Raw genomic sequence first — 19,211 nt, 5'->3', positions numbered from 1 at the left:
CTTATCATTTGCCCGGTTTCCATACATTTTGGTAGACACTGCCGTCAAGCGGCCTTATCAATCAGCTGTTAATTACCGTGTGATCATAACCTAAAAAACAATAATTACACAGTGTGTGGATTCTGTAATCTGTAATCTGTTTTCTAGCATTTAAAGCCTAGTACGAACCTAAGGCCAAAGGACGTTGTTAAATCATCGCCCGTCGGTCGTTACTCGTTAGTTAAGTCGGCGTCGGTCATCGGTGTGCCGTCTGCCGTCTGGTTGGTCGTAAGCGTGGAATTCCGTACTGTGTACGGTCAAAGATCCGCGTGCGTATGTTTTGTACTAATTATTTTAATAATTATTATCGTTAATAATATATGTTTTATTTATTTATTATACTCTTGTAAAATTATATTGAGTTATTTGTGCGGTAGTTATAGATAAAATAAAACCATTTGAAAACTTTTCGACGACCGATGATAATTAATTAATTAAACTACAGAAGGTAATGAGTGTTTTGATAAATTAAAGATATCATTAGTTGGACCGTAACCGGTGTTTTCCAGTCTCTGTGCTGTATCTATAGATACTCACAATTCACGACTTCTTATCAGTGTTGATTCTTAGCCGGCACATCTTCAATTCTCTAATCAGTCTTTGTCGGTTCCTCCGTCCTCGTCCTTCCAGACATACTTTATTAAATATTGTTGACCGTTGATATTAAACATTGAAATAAAAGTCGGGTACGCACTACGAACATTATGAAAGTTGATAAACTTATTTTCTTTCCTGTATATGTTTTTTTCTTATCGATTGTACATTTTAAAACTATTGAATAAGGAACTAAACTTCGGACTAATACATAATTAATTCACAATTTAATACAACAGTAAAGACGATCGCACATGGTTCATTCAATAAGTAAAATAGTATTTAATAAAAAGGTATACCATTTTTTATAATACTTATTCATAATAAATTTTGTTTTGATAGGTTGTTTCGTAATTCATTAATATTGTTTTCAGTATTAATTTTAAGTTATCTTACAAGTCACCTGACAGTTATAACTAATTAATATTTATGTATATTTTATAAAATAAAAACCTTGCATGCAGCAAAACAATTATTTTATTTTCTACTTAACTATTTTTCAAACTACCTAATCATTAAACCCCTTGAAATGTATTTTTGTAGGCAACATAACGCGCACCATTCGAACCGGTAACCTCCATTTTGAGAACCCATCGTAATCAATGGTAAAAGTGCATTGCCAACATCATATCTATGGCATGTAAAACCTTCCTCGGGGCAACTGACAACACTCAACAGGAGCAGTCTTCAATTGACTACACTTTCACTTTTTTAGGGTTTTAAAACAGTTCACCTTTCTTTTAGAATAAATATTCATAATAATTTTTGTACATATTTAATTTATTATGAGTTTTGATGATTATGAGACTTTACCAACGTCCAACGTGACAGATCACATGATGGCTGGTGCCATTGCTGGAGTCATGGAACATTGTGTTATGTACCCTCTAGATTCTGTGAAGGTAAATTGCACATTTCAGTTTATATCATATGTATGTATGATAGAAATTTTAAATTTGTATAGCTTCCTGCACTACTTTAATAAATGCTTCAAGTATTTCTTTTGAAAATAATACTTGACTGAACATTTTTCTTACCATATTCATTTAAGTAATCCAAGAAAACCTTAATTTTTTGTAAATCCTTGTACCTTTATTTTTCTTATCTGAATATATTTTAATTTCCACTAGCTCTTTAATATACATTCAAAATAGTATCTATCAGTATACCTATTTACGTGGGTTATTTAAAACTTAATCGTCTAACATGAGTTTATTTATTACCTAAATTATGCTTGATCATAATAGGTAACAAATATTCATTCTAATCAGTTTTCCATAGATCATACTAATCTAAATATAAGAAATAATAGTTAAATATTTTATAAATTACTCAAAAGTGTTTAAATTTCCTACCTTTGTAACAAAATATATATATACAATACATTATTTAAAATTTAGATAACAATAATGAACAACTTATAACCAATTTATTAACCATGACTTATACTTATAAAAATTGTTGTAATATTAATTGACTCTATTGACCCATAAAGATAATTTTAATCAAATGGACTTAGAATAGTATTTTATGTATTTCAGACTCGGATGCAAGCATTTATGCCGGCCAGAAATATTGGTAGTCAAGGAATCGGTACTATCCTGATTGATATGATAAAACAAGAAGGGTATTTAAGACCAATGCGTGGTATGGGCACTGTAATAGTTGGTGCTGGACCTGCTCATGCACTTTACTTTGCCTCCTACGAACACCTAAAACAAAAAATTTCACATCGAACTTCATTAAATATGACCGTATGTTCTGGTATTGCTGGATGTGTATCAACTATTATACATGATGCAATCATGACACCAACTGATGGTAGTTAAAAATGTAGTACTATCATTAAGTATTATACAGTTTGATTTAAAATTTTTTTTTTAGTTGTAAAACAACGATTGCAGATGTCTAATTCACCATATAATGGTATTCTGAATTGTGTAAGCTCAGTTTGGAGAACGGAAGGAATCGGAGCATTTTACCGCTCATATATGGTGCAATTGTGCATGAACGCACCGTTTCAAGTCGTTCATTTCATGGCGTATGAACACTGTCAGAACTTTTTGAATCCAGATAGAATATACAATCCTTTATATCACATGGTATCAGGTGGTGTTGCGGGTGGTCTTGCAGCTGCTATAACCACACCATTAGATGTATGCAAGACATTACTAAATACACAAACTACGAATGTAAGTAAAATATCTAAGTATTGTGTAAGCTATATTTATCAGTATTATTATTGAATGAACAATGCTAATTTAATTTGATCGTTCATTAGCAATGCAAATTTATGTATTCGTTGAATACTCATTAAATATATACAGATTAAAACCCATAGTTAATTGATAATTTACTAGGTTTTTTTTGTAAATTCCAAACCGTATAATCTGTGTTAAAAAAACTTTATGAAAATAAATATCCAACAAATAATAAGTTTGTTTCTTTTTACAAAAAGTGTACACTTTTTTTTACGAGTATACACTAAAGTAATCGTTTTTAAAAAGTGGAGTTTTACACACTGATTGCTTTAAAAAGATGTTGGTTTGGTGTATACACTTTCCACACTTGTGAAAATAGAGGTGTCGTGTATCGGATTTTCAGTTAAAAGCCAAAAACATCAAAAACGGTTTTTTTTTTTAAACAGCAAACCCTCCTCAAATTCACTACACTATAAGTGCTACATATATTTTTTTTAAACAAACCTATTATGTTAGGTATTTTTCTAAGTAACAAATTGTTATTTAACAATAATCTTTTGGAATTTTAGTTTATATTAGATAATTTTTAAGGAACTGTAAAGACAATTTATGGTGTCAATGATAACATATTATTCTTTGAAGTTATATACATATTAAGAGAATGTCATACCTCCTATTTATTCAGCAGTTAGGTATGGCCAATTGTTTGCAACATTTTTATTGAAAGGTTATACTGTGATGTTATTAGTTCAGTTATTAGGACTCCTTTTTTGGTAGTTTTATTGATTTTAGAGTAAAAGCATTTATTATAAAATTAAAAAGAGACCAATATTCCGGAGGGCACCGCCATGCATTTTTTCCATTATTCTAAATATTACACTCAACACATTGTTAAAAAACAACTATTTCGCCTTTTTTAAAGGACTGTAACGTTTAGACATCAATGTATCCTCCGGAACATTGTTTTCTTATAATTTTATATTGGGTGCTTTTTCTCTAAAACCAAAATTAAGCGAGTTCTAGTCAGTTAGCGTAAACATGTTTTTACCAATGATGCTCGCTGAACTGAAATAATTAACCTTTTGATGGTAACATTATTATTTATTCATTAAAACTGTTTCATTTATTAGTATGCACTCTTGTTTCAATATTTGTTAAAAAATATTTATATATGCTTTGTGCGTCTCTCTTTAATTATTCAATTACTACGCTCTTCGAGATAAAACTAATTTACAATTTTTGAATTAAAAATATTTTATAATAATTAAAAAGCATCATACTCATATTCAAAATCATTATTTGCTTGAAATTCACTGTGGCATTTTTAATTGGGTTCATATTTAAGTGTTGACCTAATGACACTGAACATGTGCTTAATAATAGCAGTAAAATTTGTAATAAATAAAAAATTGTTAACGCATTGATGTACACTTCAATAAATATAATAGATAATCAATTAGATAAACAATAGAAAACATAATCAATACTAAACAGCTATCATTCTTTACATTGTATGCATTTAAAATCGTTGAGAAGTGATAGGAACAAGTATTTAGTAATTTACATTATTTATAAATGTTGAAAAAGAATCTACTGAAAGTATTTATAAAAACATAGTTAAAATTAAAATCCTAATAAATTAATCTGGAAAAATAGTTACAATTATTTGGTATTGATCAAAATACTTGAATAGTTTTTCCCAAATACAATCACTTTACAATAATAATAAAATATAGGTATTAAAATGGATAAATAGGTCATGGAGTTATACAAATTATTGTTTTTTTTATTTTATTCTTTAGTATTCAAACAAGAACACAATACATATTGATTCATTAAACTCAAATGTGCGAATAAGGTAGTCTTTGTTTGACCGAGTAACAAAGTATAAAACTAGAGTTTTATCCAAGCTTATGCAATTTACAACACATTTCTTTCTAAAATAAAAACAGTATAATTAGTAACCCTGTTTAGGTATATTTAAAAAAAAAAAAAAATTGTATACAGATTTACGTTACAGTTTTACGTTGATGTGATATAAATAATTGTTAACTACAGCAACTGTAAATAACGTTTAAAAATTGTGATTTACAAACTTTTTATAATGTGTAGGGAATGGTAATTAAAACATTATGTATCTTATTAATGTAAAGTATCTATATCTCTATGCAGGTAATATCCTAGTTATTATATCTGTATCTATTGATATGCTATTTTGAAGTATCAAATAACAGCTCTGCTACGGCAATACATAATACTAATAATAAAAAAAGTACATTTATAACATCTATGCGTTATGCAATTGATATTCGCTTTTAATTTGCTTACTATAAATTAATACATTACATTATTTAAAAAAATTATATACTGATAACGTGTTTTAGTGGGAAAATTAACATGGCAATTGTCGTAGCAATGATAAAAACAAGATTATGTGTTGCAAAATTAAAAGCAATAGGGCATTTTTCAAATTTTAAATGCATAGCGTAAATCAATATTTATTTTAATTCATTATTTTAAAAAGTTAAGTTTTAGTATAAGTTTGTTAAAAGGGAGGGGGCCTGCTGATGTGCCTACGCTTTCAGATCATTTGGTTGATCAAGCATACTCTCACCGAAGTTCTTCTATCTCATATAGTCTTATCTTGTCCTACTAAGTCTAATAGCTCCATGTGTTGAATAATCATGTGCTTCTTGTAAATTTCAGTATCTCTTTTATTCCAGTATATTTGATTTCATTGTTTCTCAAAAAAGTTTTGTGAAAAATATTTGCTTTTTGGTTGTTAGAAAGCCATAATCACACAAGATATGGTGTGAGTTTCCTCCTCTTTTTCCACATTTCCTACATATTGGTATTCTGTAATCCCACAAGTAGGTAGATGTTTGTGTGAATGTCCTTGGCCTATTAATAGTCCAATCCCAATGAACTAATTTGGTTCCTGTTCATATTTTTTAAATTCTTGGGTAATTTACTGGATGCTTAATGCACATCTTTGATTGTCTAGGTATCACTAGGTACCTATATATTTTTCTTTATTCTTCCTGCTCCAGTTCTTTGGTAGTACCTATGTAATGCGTTTCAGTCTCTTTTTTTTTACCAGGAAATTCGTTTTTTGTTACCTAATATTCCACAGTGTTCTAGTTTACTTTGTTATTCCTTGCTACGGATTCCAAAGTTTTCATCCCAGTAATTTCTCGGTGATATTTCTATCTTATACAGACTGTCAATAAAGAGAAAAGGTTTATATTATTATTTATATTATAATATATAATAATATTAGGTATATTTTATTAAATTAATAAAATATATATGTATGTAACCATTTAAGTTTCAAAATTAGCTCCATAACATATACAAAAAAGTATTTGGTTATTTTATAATTTTGAAAATGTAATAAACAAATTTAAAAAATATTTAAAAAAAAAACAAAATTGAATTTAAAAAATGGATGGATCACTTAAAGTCAATAACTGATAAGTGATAGAGATGATTGTCGTAACCGTTAGGTTGACATGGCAAATAATATTAAGTTGTAATAATATTCAATAACAACTTTTTTGTTTGAAAAATCGATTTGAGAATGTTTTAGTAGTAAAATTCCCAAATCTATGTACTTTGCTGTTATACTTTTAGTTGTATATCCTATTTATAAATATTTTAATAATGAAAACGTTTTTGTAAAAACATTTTTTTAGGTTTTGGATTTATAGTAAACATAGATGAAAAATATCTACTAAATTTCGTATTAATATTTATCATGTTTAAATTATTATTATTATTTTATTAACTTTTTTTTGGTCCAAGATCAATATTTGTAAACTTTTCTACAAAATTTGTATTGAGATAATTAAAACACACATATTGCAAATTAAATTTTAAAGTTTTAATAATTAAAAAAACGGATTTAATTCATCATTTTATTCAACTTGTAAAACATTAACTATAGTTAAACAAATATTTTTTGATAACGGGATTTTCATGAGGTTATTAGAACAATTAAACAATGAATTACAATAAAAAGTAGGTGTGTGCTATATAGATTTGAACATAGACATGACGGTGTTCCGTGTGAAGTGAGGGGTTTACGACAGTTGTATGATTATCTTAGGGTATTTGTGTATTAGATAATTAAATGGTGTATGTGACTAGGCCCAGGTATACATGCAGATAATTCAATACTAATTCTCTTAAGTGGCTATTATTATTATTGCGTTTTAAAATTTGTACATATTTATTTCTTGGGTATATTCTAATAAGTATTATTCAAATAATTTTTTTCACAATATATAAACTGCAGGCGTCTTTATTTGATGTAGATTTAATATTAAGTTTCATTATTATTATCGGATTGGATTCTAATTAATTTGTTTTAATTTACCTCTAAAGCGAACTAAAAAAAATGATCTAATGTGTAGGTCTGTTTTCTATAAAATATGTATCCGATTTCGTATTTAATATAAAATGTAATATTTTTTACTAAATGTGTTGTTTTTATTTTACCTATCGGTTTTTATCTATATTTCAACTAACAGTTGAATAAACAATGCCGATTTAAATACATTGTCAGCATCATTAAATTTTAAATCGATGATAGCATATACATTTCTAAAATCGTATAATTAGTAGGTATAATATATTATTTGTGTTGTAACTTTTAATCCATGTTATTGTATTGCATAGACAAATTCTATAAATTTTTTTGCGAATAAAACCTCATTTTATGCAAATTAGTTATGCTTTTCCGATCGACCACGAAAGACACGTGAAACATAGTTCAGCTGAAAACAATAATTGTTTTATAATGTCCTATCATAAAACGTCAGAGCTTAAATATATAAAAGGAACGTATTTAATAATAATTTTTCGCTATAATGCGTGCTGTTCCCTGTTGACAATGAAAAAAAAATAATTGTGTGTATCTGAACTTAATAATTAATGATTACCTAGTGACGAAATTACTTTTTTATAAATATCATTATCGTGGCTTTAACGGAACGTGAATAGTGAATACTAATAATTATAAGTTATACTGTCGGTACCTTCACCGCTTGGGAATTATTTAACCTTTAAAAATATGACTGACGAGACTGCTGCTAATTGTAGTGGTGGTCAGTAGCCGCTTGCTCTAGTTTACAATGTTGTTGAGTTACGGCACAATATTTATAGATATTTATTATTGGATGAGTCACTTGCTATCCGAGCCTTAAGAATTCCGCCAACCTGCTCACTGCTGTGTCATGGCTTCCTAGAATTTTCTTATTTAATTATTGTAGGTGCGACCGAAAAAGCTAATGTTCCATTAAATTTCATGAACTATGTAAATATATAGGTACATTCAAACTATTTTCGTATATAATATACTTAAAAAACTGAAGTCATAATCAGTCAAATACCCAACATTTTTCGGGAGTTTTATTTCAATAACTGAATTTACTATACTAATGTTAAATTGTATTGCTGATTTTTGGGGGTGGCCTGAGCTTGCCCCTTGTATTTGCGCTACTGTCTAAATTTTAGGACTAATCATAATTTTCACCTTGAATTATACGCTACGTTACAAACACCTTATTATATTTACAACTCGAGTTTATGCTTTGGATGGCGTGTGTTATAATCAGTTCATTATATACGTTTTACCACGGCATTATGGCTATTGTTAAAACAAATAATTTAAATAATGTATAAAATATAAATAGGAAATGAACCATTGTCTATTTTTTTACTATCCCGAACTTACTAGAATATTTTATTTACGGTAAATTGTTGCAAATATCACCAATTAAAACATAAATAATGATATAACGTATTTTTGATAACTTTTAATTCATTAGCTTTAGAATTTTAACGGGATCCGGTATTATCCTTATAAATTTGTATATAGTACGTTCCAAAAGTCTGACGGCACTCTAGAAATTCGAATAATAATTCAAACACGAGTATTTTTCATTCTCTCTTCGGATTGTCATTTGGCTAGAAATTTCATCAACAATTTGTTTTCGTTGTTAAATTAATTTTCAATTACTTGGGATATCACAAGATTTCTAGAACACGCTCTATATCTGGTCGAAAATTGTACTTGTCCTCAAAAAACCTATAAAATTATGTTTTTTCTTTTAGTCACATTTCGTGTATACAGTATAACTGACTTCTACAATTTCGTTGAACTTTGGCACGGCACGCTGAATTTATTTATTGAATTTATTATGCTCAAGTACAATGACGAAAACGTATTCGTATTCACACAAACTGCACATTTTTCCTCCTTAACCCAACCGACCTCTCGGATACATTATATTGTGCTGTTATTATATTATACTTACCTAAGTATTTTGAAAAATGTCATGTTACGTAATCGCTTTATTACCATATTGTATTACGCGTGTGAATAATAATTGTAATACATATTTTTTAACAGATATCTTGTACTATAATACTTTTTTTCATTCTTCTACTATAAGGTAACGATGTTGTATTTTTAAACAATAAATTATATTTTGCAGGTCAAAGTAAAAGGTCTTTTCCGGGCCGTAGCCACAGTCTATACACTTGGTGGCGTTCAAGGATTTTTTAGAGGTATGGCCGCTCGTATTATTTATCAAATGCCATCAACTGCCATCTCGTGGACGACTTACGAGTTTTTCAAGTTCGTTTTAATAAAAAAATCGAAGATTACTGATGATCGATCTACCCCGCCACCACCTCCTCCTTCGGCACCTACAGTGGGTAATGAAATAATAATGACTAAGACCAGTGTGAGGTGTGATTTACCTGTAGCGACGAGACCACGTTTGTACAATCACTATAGTGTTAGGGACGAAGGGTCTACAGGTCAACCGTTTTAGGTTAGTGATCATAAAGTTACCTAGCTAGTAGCTGAGTAATGGACGGATGTTAGTTTTTTTATAAATATACATATTGTTTTTTTTATTTTAATTTTATTATAATTTTTTTTGTTTTGTAATTTTGTTATAAATTACAACCTTTTGTTGTGTGTCCTAAGATCAAGTTTTTTTGTTCCGGGTATTCAGTATTAAATTATTTTATAAACATAAATATTGAAACTCCGAGTCCGAGTAAAGTCCACAACGGATCAAGCTGTATAAATCCTGTATTGAAAATTAAATGAGCATCGATGTAGACGTGAACAGTCTTTTAAAGAGAGTTGTTTCGATACTTATCGTTATTCTTGTTTGAAGAGTTTCAAATATAATAGTAGATGGTTAGCTCTCATATTTGTTTTATCCGTAACTTCAGACAGATAATATATTATATATGATTAATGTTACATACTTTTGTTTTGATTTAATCCAAATATTATTTATACCCGAATTACATGAACAATATTGTACCTACCACCTTATCCGTTTAGCTCACGTTATCCCTATAGAAATATGTATAATTTAATATGATCAAAACCAAAGAATATATTGTATGTATATTTATGTCTGTGTGTAATGTTAACATTTTATTTGTATGTACAATATATTTGTTTGGCGATACATCTAGAAAAGTAATTGACACTTAGTGTATACAATTTTGTACTTCTGTATAAAAACTAATTTACATCAAATTTGAATTATGTAACTTCTAAATGCTTATATTTTCATTTTGACATAATTTATTCTTAAAATTTAATCTGATATATGTTTCACTAGGTACTATGAATACAACTAAATAATGATTGTAAATTATGTATTCATATCAAGTACAATAACCAAAACATTTGTGTGTAATATATTGTTTTACATTTTAAACTATAATAAATGTTTTATAATGTAAATACAAATTATAAATTGTATTTAATTATAAAACATAATTCATTAATCAGTTTGATATAGAAACACAGTATAAGACATTTTGTTCACAAATCCATTTTGCTTATGCATTTTTGGTCATATCTCTTTACTAACACATGTTTGTGTATTTTATTTATAATAATTTTGTTAGTTTTGATTTATGAGACAAACTTGGTCTAGTCTTTTATTACGTTAACCACACAAACCTTTATATTTCAAGATTCTTCATTTGACTGTAATAATAATTGCTCATACCTATTTCTAAACCGTAACGGCCATATGGCTTATGATAAAATTATTGTATAGGTATTTCATAAGTTTAATGTTATTAGTGTCTTGCGTTTTACTTTACTCTAATAAAATTATTATAATAACAAAAAAAAAAAACAAAATAAATTTTAAAAAATTAGCCCAAAACTATATTAAGAACTATTACATACCGGGTATATAATTTTTTAATTTTTAATATTGAGTTAGAGTTAAAAACATGTTAAATTGTCTTTTTGTCTGTGATATGTTTCATTTATTATTATTACTATTTTATTATAACTTTTTTTTTTGTTATATAATGTGTTTTGTTATTATAACGATGTTCACTTTGGAGGAAAGTAATATCATTATGTTAACGTTTTAAATAAATTTGAAATAATTTTATTTTTGTATAAAATTTAATTAGTTTTATAAAATTGAAAACATAAAAATGTGTAACTTGTTAAAATGATTTAAAAAAAAAAGTGTGAACAATGATCTAATATCTATGTATGAAGAAATCGAGTTGAAATAATTCAATAATTTCATTAAATAATACCATTGATTATAATCTATATAGTATTTATACTCATTCATTATAAATTTGTAAGTGCATCACGATACTGCATGATATTACCAAGCAGTTACAGCTTATTTTTATAATTGTATATGTAACACAAGTATTTTTTAAATGAATAGATTTAATTTCTTCTACCTATGTCATAATAATTAATGAACATAAACAGTTTTCACGCATTAAAAATTATTTTACAAAATACTTTTGTAATATGCATGTTAATTTACTGTAAACAACTACTATCTTTATCGTAGTATATATTTTGTATAACTATAAATATTCCCATAAGGACAATAATAGCACAATCGTATGAAATAAGTTAGTAAGATCACATTTCTATAATATCCAAAATGTATTTGGATAAAATATTTTGTTGAAGCATTAACTGTTCAAACGATTGTGTATTCTTTTAAATGTTGACTCATTTAATCAATGCGGTTTCAAAATAATAAACTGTAAGTGATTCTTTATACATAAGTTATTATTCAAAGTGATAACCTATCTTGTTATGTGTTTTGAAATTTTGTTTAAAATTACTATCAGTATACTTTCATTGTGCTGAAAATGAAATAAAGTAAAATATTTGTTGCTAATTTGTTTTTAAATGTGTTCAATTTTTAATTGCTTTGATGCTGAACTGAGAAACTAGGTTTTAAGTAAATTTGTTTTCTTTTTTTTTTTTGGGGGGGGGGAGAAGTCTGGACTTATGATACATTTTTAACAACATTAGTGTCTAATTAATACATAGAAATCGTACACAAGAAAAAAAAATTAAACCTTCCTTCAAAATCTATTTAAAATTAACCATTTAAAATGCTTTAAATTTTATTTGAGATGTGTTTTTAATTGTGGCATTTCTAAGTTCCAATATACGTTAAAAAACCAAATAAGTATCATTTGCTGTATTTTTAGAAACCGTTTTTGAATTTTGAGTAGGACTTAAAAATTATAAAAAACAAATTAAATAAAACAAACGTATTATATTTGTAGAGGAAACATGCATACAATTGTAATAAATTATTTGATAGTATGTTTAATTTAGTTAAAACTATTGGATACTTTACGTTAACTTTTAACGTCTCTTCTGTTATTTAGTGTTTACTTTTTTCTTAGTAGAGAAAGTGCAATGAGTAGAATAATTACAAATGTTATAGTTCAATAGTAATTGGGCATTTACGCTCTTTGGTTTTAATGGGTTTACTAAATATTTACAGATTCTCTAGGTGTTATTACGTTATATTTTTTTTTGTCCTGATTAAATTTGTATTTTTTTATAAAATATATAATGTAATCACAAATGAAACATATTTTGTAATTTTTCAGGTATAATGTAGGTATTCTGAAAAACCAAAAATTTTACTTTCACGAATGTTGTTAACATTTTATGGATTTTACTGGTTTGATAATTTTTGGATCCATCCATAAGTATTATTATCATTAGTTGGCTGACGTTTCGAACCCATTGCTTAAACCATCTTCAGAGAAATAGTCACCGTTCCGTTGTCGCAGCTATACTGCAGTATACTCGTAAGTGATCTGTGTAACTAATGACAACATAAATAGATCCGAAAATGATAAAATACTATTTTTATTTTTTTGTAGTTGGTTTTTTATTTATCTATTTTTATATGAAAATATTTATTTTCCTATTGGTTAGAAATATATGAGAAAATGGTTGTCTTGATGTTTGAATAATTTGTTGTTAATAAAAAACATAGGAAGTGAATTACTTGTATTAGTCTCAAAAGCCAAGTATAACAAATATTTGAACCATAATATATAAATTATAGTATGTTATGATTGATTATACTGAAATGTCATCATGAATAATAATTATATAAAATAAAATATAAATTACATAGGTAGTGTGTTGAAAATATTGATGTGTTTTTATAATTAGGTGCAATGAAAAATATAACACGACTTTTGGATGAAAAGAGTGAATCGTAAGATACCATAGCTTACATAGCCATAACCGCTATCTAAGATTGTATAGGTGGGTATATATTATTTAATTGCACATTAATTACTATAAGTATAAACTATAATATAGGTGTTATCATACACATTTTTGTCGTAAGTATGATTATTTAACGGTGTGGCAATAAAATAATTGTTAAGTGCTAAAATTATAGCGTAGGAGTTATTTTTATTTCCCGAAAAAAAAAATGTATTTCCAAAAATACATTGTGAGCGCCTACCTATAAGACGTGCATTAATCACTGTACTTTATAGTAGCTATACAGCTTTGCCTAGATTCAAAAGACCCTAGTAAGTACCCTTGCCCTAGTAAGTTCAATGTACCCTAGTAAGTACCCTTCATGGCGTCCAACAGATTCTTGGAATAATCTTTAAAGCCATTTGGATGATGAGATGCGGCAGTCGCCTGTTGAACGTAGTTGGAATAGTCGCCAGACATGTCGGCAGCCGCGAGAGGAGCAAATGCTGCTGTCTGACCTACGGGTCCCACTGCACCGGTTGCCATCAAGTTGCCCAAGCCGAATCCGCCGAAATTGGGATTCCGACAGAACCGCAACATGGTCAATAAGGTGGGTAGAGCCATGACGCCGAGTACTAACATTTTCTTGATTATCATGACAGTGATTAGTATGGGCACTAGAAGAGCCTTGATCACCAAAAATTTGAACGTAGCCAGCAGTGGAAATAGCAGTGCAAATTTCTTGTGCTTACCCCGACCTGTAATTTGGTAAACCACTGTAAAAACAAAAATACCAAAAAAATGACTAACGCTGACATGGACGAACAAACAGAAATATTTTAAGTATTTTATATAGTATATATATATATAGGTAAAGACAAGATGTAAATTTGTAATTTATAATTTTGTGTGGAGTAAAAGTTAAACGAATTTTGAATGCTTATTTGTTGGTTCAAGTACGCTGTTAGTTGTTGTGTACAGCCAATAAGTAGGTATCATTAAATTAAAATTTATATTATTATTATATAATTCAATTTCTGTCAATTATCCATTGAGTTGACTACCTATTAAATTTTATGACAACGTCTTTATTGTTACTTACTCTCGTTAACTACTTGAAAGATGTCATCCTCATTCACTACTGCAACGGGAGGAAATTCTCTCGACCACTGTGGCAGAGACACCAACACACCGTGGTCACTACTGTAATGTGTCAGTTTCTCTATGACAGACATAAACAAGTCCCAGAAATCTCCATTTTTTGACGACCTTGTTTCTTCTTCTTTTAATTGAAACCTACGCACTCCACTGGTGGAATTGTCGTCGAATTTCAGTTTGATCAATCGTAATATGCCGCTACCGTTGTCTAATTCCTAAAATAATGGCAGTTTAATTATCCCATTACAGACTATGTACTTTAAGCAGTGGAAGAAACGAATGGAAAAGGGGGAAAAAATACCTGTAGGACTTACAATTAAAACGTATTGGTGTACAGTAAATGACTATACTTTGATAATATAATGCAATTTGACAGGATCGAAGTGCAGTTTATCCTTTAAAGTTAGATTTCCAGTTTACACGTAAGATTTAAGAACGAATAATTACTATATATTGTTCAAATTTGACTTAACTCGATTAGTTCCTATATTTTGGCCACTGATTACCTACCTCTAAAAGTTTAAACTGTTTAATAAATGATAGCTAATATATATATATATATATTATAATATTATTATCCTATATACATCACTGTGTTATTTTTCGTAAAGTGTCCTGACAATATTGAATTCTTTATTTTTGGGTTAATATTTCCCCCTGTCCATAGTCATCAAACCACCCATGTAAATTAGAGGAAAATATATATTATTTGGCTTCTACATATTTGTGATGCGAAAAGACACATTGTGTCTACATTTACTAAATATTTCATTGTATTGTTAAATTTGTCATTTATGTATTTGTACTATAAATTTAATAGTGTTTATTTGTATTGTGAAATTGAAATTGCCCTATGTATTTGTTTATTGAGTAGTATGCTGTCATTTGGCAACCCACATAGTGGGCAGCTCACTTTGTATTTTAATTAAATAAAAGTTGTTTCTCTCTCTGAGTACTATTTTCTGAAACTTGATTGGTTTTTGAATAATTTGGGACCTGATACAAAACTAAAAAAATTACAAAATTATTGTACTTTGAAGTTTGCAAATGTTTTTCTCGAAATTAACTTTGCCGGCAAGAGGTCTCCTTTTCGCTTATATAGGACACCTAGGTTAAAGTTATTTAAGTTATACTACTTTAGGTCATTTAGCTATGCTATAGTAAATAGAGAAAGCGTTTATTTTATGTTTTTATTCAAAAACTACTGAGCCATCAGCCATCAACTATCTTCTAAAAAAAACTGTTTTCTATACAAATCGAATTCAAGGTTACTAATTCTTCTATAACTATAAGTCAGCAAGTATTTTTTTTATCTACTAATAACTATTTAAAGACAAAATTTCATTAAACTGTTAACAAATTATTATATCTATTTTTAGTTGGAATGGTTTAGCACAACCCCTATGACCAAATTGGTCTTAACAGGGAATGCCGATTTAAAAAACTAAGTTTTTAAGTTCCAAATTGAATATTATAATTGTAACACACACACATTTGTTACATATTATCAGACAATATACATGGTTATATCTATGATAAAATAGCTTGAAATCCAAAATTTAGCACCCTCCACCGCAAAGGGCAAAAAAAAGTTTTCGTTATTTGAACTATTTCAGGCACTATTTTAGAAGGGTTAAAAATATTTAAATTTTAGCGTTAAGGTAGGTGTTACTGTATCTTACATAACATACTAAAAAAATAAAGATTCAAACCTTTCAAAATGTAATAGAAAAACGTATACTTTTTATTATATAGACTATAGAAGTTATAACTGGTAAATGTGAATCTAATGTTAGAATGATAATGATATAATTTTAAAAACTCGTTTCTTTGAAGAGATAGTAAGATTTTTGGACCATTATATTAATTTCGCACTGCCGGTAATTTGATTACTTATATATCTAAAAAAAAAAATTCAAATGTTTACCTAAGTAAAAACTATATAATTACATTAATTAGAATAGTTTTGAAAGATAAGTTATGAAAGTTATATCAGAATATAGATTAATTTAATGTGTCTATTAAAACGAAATCATTTTTTAAAAATATTATCCAATTAACAATTTAGATTGTTATCGGTTCTCACAGACTCTAAAAACTTCAGAAAGAGAAAAGGGGTCCATCGACGACTAAAGTTTTTTCTTAGCGCATAACAGTTAAATAATAACTTGGCTATTGTTTAATCAGTCAAAAAATGCTTCCTTTATTATTTTAATAGGCACCTACTTTAATGATCATATGGTCTTGACTAGAATACCTAATTAAATCGTTCATCTGCTACCGCTGATATGTATTCTACAATAAAAAATGAAAAAAGAAAAGAGTTGCAAATACAATAATACATGTTAATTTCAATTGTAATTAATTATTAACTTTTACGCTAACTATACGGCTTTTACTCAAACTTACATTGTATAATTTGAGAATGTAGTAGTAAAATATATTTACAATAGGTGCAATTTTTATTGGGTTGTTGTATTGAGGATATACTATAATACCATTACTATAAAAATGCAATGAAAACATTATAGCAATTTAGCTTTCCTGTAAAATGGTGTAGGTAAGTCAGTGTTGTAGGTATAAAGAAGTATAAATGAAGTAGGGTGAGCTGACAGGACTGTAGACCATACATTTTTATATAATACACTTGTATTGGTTCGCAGTGACGGTATTTAAATTAGCACTTACGTTGAACTTAAAAAAGTTGGCTGGATCTTCATTGGCCTTGCTGAGCGTGTCCATTATTACTTTTCCCACACATTCTTGTTTTGTCAAATTAGTACGTTCGCAAGAGTCGAAGACGAAGGATTCGACGGACGACGCGATTACCATAATTGATGTAATCGTTAAGACAATGCCGAATGGTAGCATATTGTTATTGGGCTGCAGGTTATACTTCTCAAGCTGTCTTTGCATAGCGACTAATAGGCATCCGGTTGAAACGACTATTTAACCAATAAATACTGATTCATTATGCACCTGCCGTCAAAGAGATTGACCGAAATCGATGACGTTACGAAGATGGATAAAAATAATGAACGTCTAATAAATGTTGTAGGGGGGAAATAATATGGTTAACTCTGTACGGTGTACCGTTTGTATTATTTTTTTTTTTTATAAATTATACTCATACTACTTATGTGCTCTAGCCTCTAGAAGGAGGTGAACAAGCGATATTACGAAATCAATTAAAAATAATAATAATTAACTTAAAATAATATTTCCCAAATATATAAGTGTTTTACGTTAAATGTAAAAATGTGTGGTTCTATATGTGCTAATGTAGGTACGCGGGAGCACTAAAACGTGAAGGTACATAAAAATTATACTTCAGTAAAACTTTAACCAAGTACATATTATAATAGTTATAGTTGACCCAATGTGTAATGGTGTTTTAATGTGGCCTAAATAGAAATGTATACCTACCAACATTTGTTATGTTGTCTTTAGACTTCTATCATATTTTATTGTTTTAATGCTGAAAATTTAGATCAAATATTCTTTTTATAAGAGAAGAATCTAGAATTAATAACTAATAAAAAATTCATAACTATAGGTATTTGGTCAATTAAGTATTACAATCAAAAATCAAATGCCAGAGCGTAATACTCCAAAATGTATTTAAAAAAAAAAATTTTAAGCTAAAATTAATTAAGTTAATAAAGTTTGTGATAAAATTAAATATAACTTAATATACTAACTAAATATGTGTGTATTGTCACTAAAATTGCATTCATGTAAATATAATTCCAAATGAATCTAATAAAATTAGGATTTTTATTTAAGCTTTGATGCGGAACTGAAAATGTTTTAACATTTAATAATAATATGTTACAACATATAATATTATTTGAAATTGGAATAACAAATTAATAAATATAAAACCAAAAAAATTGAATGGCTTATTGAATGCCATGTAGATAACAAAAAGAAAAAGACGGCAATAGAAAAGAGCTCAGAGGTATAACATATTAGGAATAAAATGATCGTCTAGTACAGAAATAATAATTTATGAACAAAACATGCTACAGTGCTACATACCTATCTAATTTTAAATTGATTAACAAAAGATTGCAAATCAAGCCTAAAATGTAATACTATATAGTATCTACTATTTAAAGTATTGTAACAAATATTGTTTCTTGGAAACCCGTGGGACCTACTTTGTAAAACTGAAACTGTTGTAAACAAAATAATAACGACGAACTAAAATTTTAGTAGTAAGTATAGCGGGTAGTTTAGCTACAACATAAAATATTACTTTAATAAAATTATACACTGATAATACAATGCATAACTACTAAAACGAAGCAAAAATCGTCAAACAAATAATAGATTAGATACCATTTATATCAAAAGCTAAGAACACAGACCACAGTACATTAAGTTAGGAAGTGCGATAATGCACAGTCATTATATTATGCTAATCTGAGGTGATTGCCTGTACTGTATAGTAGAGTTCCTACTGTGTTGCATCCTTTCACGGAATTCGAACCGAAGTGTCTGATTGCCACTTGTACCACTTTCAAATTAATAGCTACTAATAGCTACCATTGAGTATATATATATATATATATATATATATACAGCTACTTTAATCTCACTTTGTTAACTTCTTACAATATAGCTTTCTGTGCTGCTATGGGTATTTATGTTGT

The 19,211-nt window shown here is 28.1% G+C and overlaps 2 protein-coding genes across 7 annotated transcripts; one reads left to right on the top strand and one right to left on the bottom strand.

Annotated features, from left to right (window-relative positions):
* The first annotated feature begins 120 nt into the window (after positions 1 to 120).
* On the top strand, positions 121 to 12,049 carry LOC126835349 (mitoferrin-1-like). 5 transcript variants are annotated; one of them, XM_050567865.1, is made up of 6 exons: positions 121 to 308; positions 417 to 487; positions 1,177 to 1,535; positions 2,175 to 2,454; positions 2,518 to 2,825; positions 9,335 to 12,049. In XM_050567865.1, the coding sequence occupies exons 3-6, from the start codon at positions 1,419 to 1,421 to the stop codon at positions 9,674 to 9,676; spliced, it is 1,047 nt and encodes a 348-aa protein (XP_050423822.1). In that variant the 5' UTR covers positions 121 to 308; positions 417 to 487; positions 1,177 to 1,418; the 3' UTR covers positions 9,677 to 12,049. The 5 variants fall into 5 exon arrangements, with proteins under 5 accessions (XP_050423822.1, XP_050423823.1, XP_050423825.1 ...); XM_050567866.1 differs by lacking the exon at positions 417 to 487; XM_050567868.1 differs by lacking the exon at positions 417 to 487 and having other exon boundaries at positions 121 to 312.
* Positions 12,050 to 13,327: 1,278 nt separating this feature from the next.
* LOC126835350 (uncharacterized) lies at positions 13,328 to 17,584 on the bottom strand. Of its 2 annotated transcripts, none has more exons than XM_050567869.1 (3): positions 17,242 to 17,584; positions 14,498 to 14,768; positions 13,328 to 14,171 (listed from the first exon to the last, which is right to left on the bottom strand). In XM_050567869.1, the coding sequence occupies exons 1-3, from the start codon at positions 17,467 to 17,469 to the stop codon at positions 13,762 to 13,764; spliced, it is 909 nt and encodes a 302-aa protein (XP_050423826.1). In that variant the 5' UTR covers positions 17,470 to 17,584; the 3' UTR covers positions 13,328 to 13,761. The 2 variants fall into 2 exon arrangements, with proteins under 2 accessions (XP_050423826.1, XP_050423827.1); XM_050567870.1 differs by having other exon boundaries at positions 13,328 to 14,153.
* Positions 17,585 to 19,211: the final 1,627 nt, after the last annotated feature.

The sequence above is a fragment of the Adelges cooleyi genome, unplaced genomic scaffold (assembly GCF_023614345.1).
Source record: "Adelges cooleyi isolate 19-005CV unplaced genomic scaffold, UGA_ACOO_1.1 ACOO_flye_CR_arks_rails_tigmint_CR_PRNA_23, whole genome shotgun sequence".
Taxonomy (NCBI): domain Eukaryota; kingdom Metazoa; phylum Arthropoda; class Insecta; order Hemiptera; family Adelgidae; genus Adelges; species Adelges cooleyi.
This window is presented reverse-complemented; position numbering and strand designations above follow the sequence as displayed.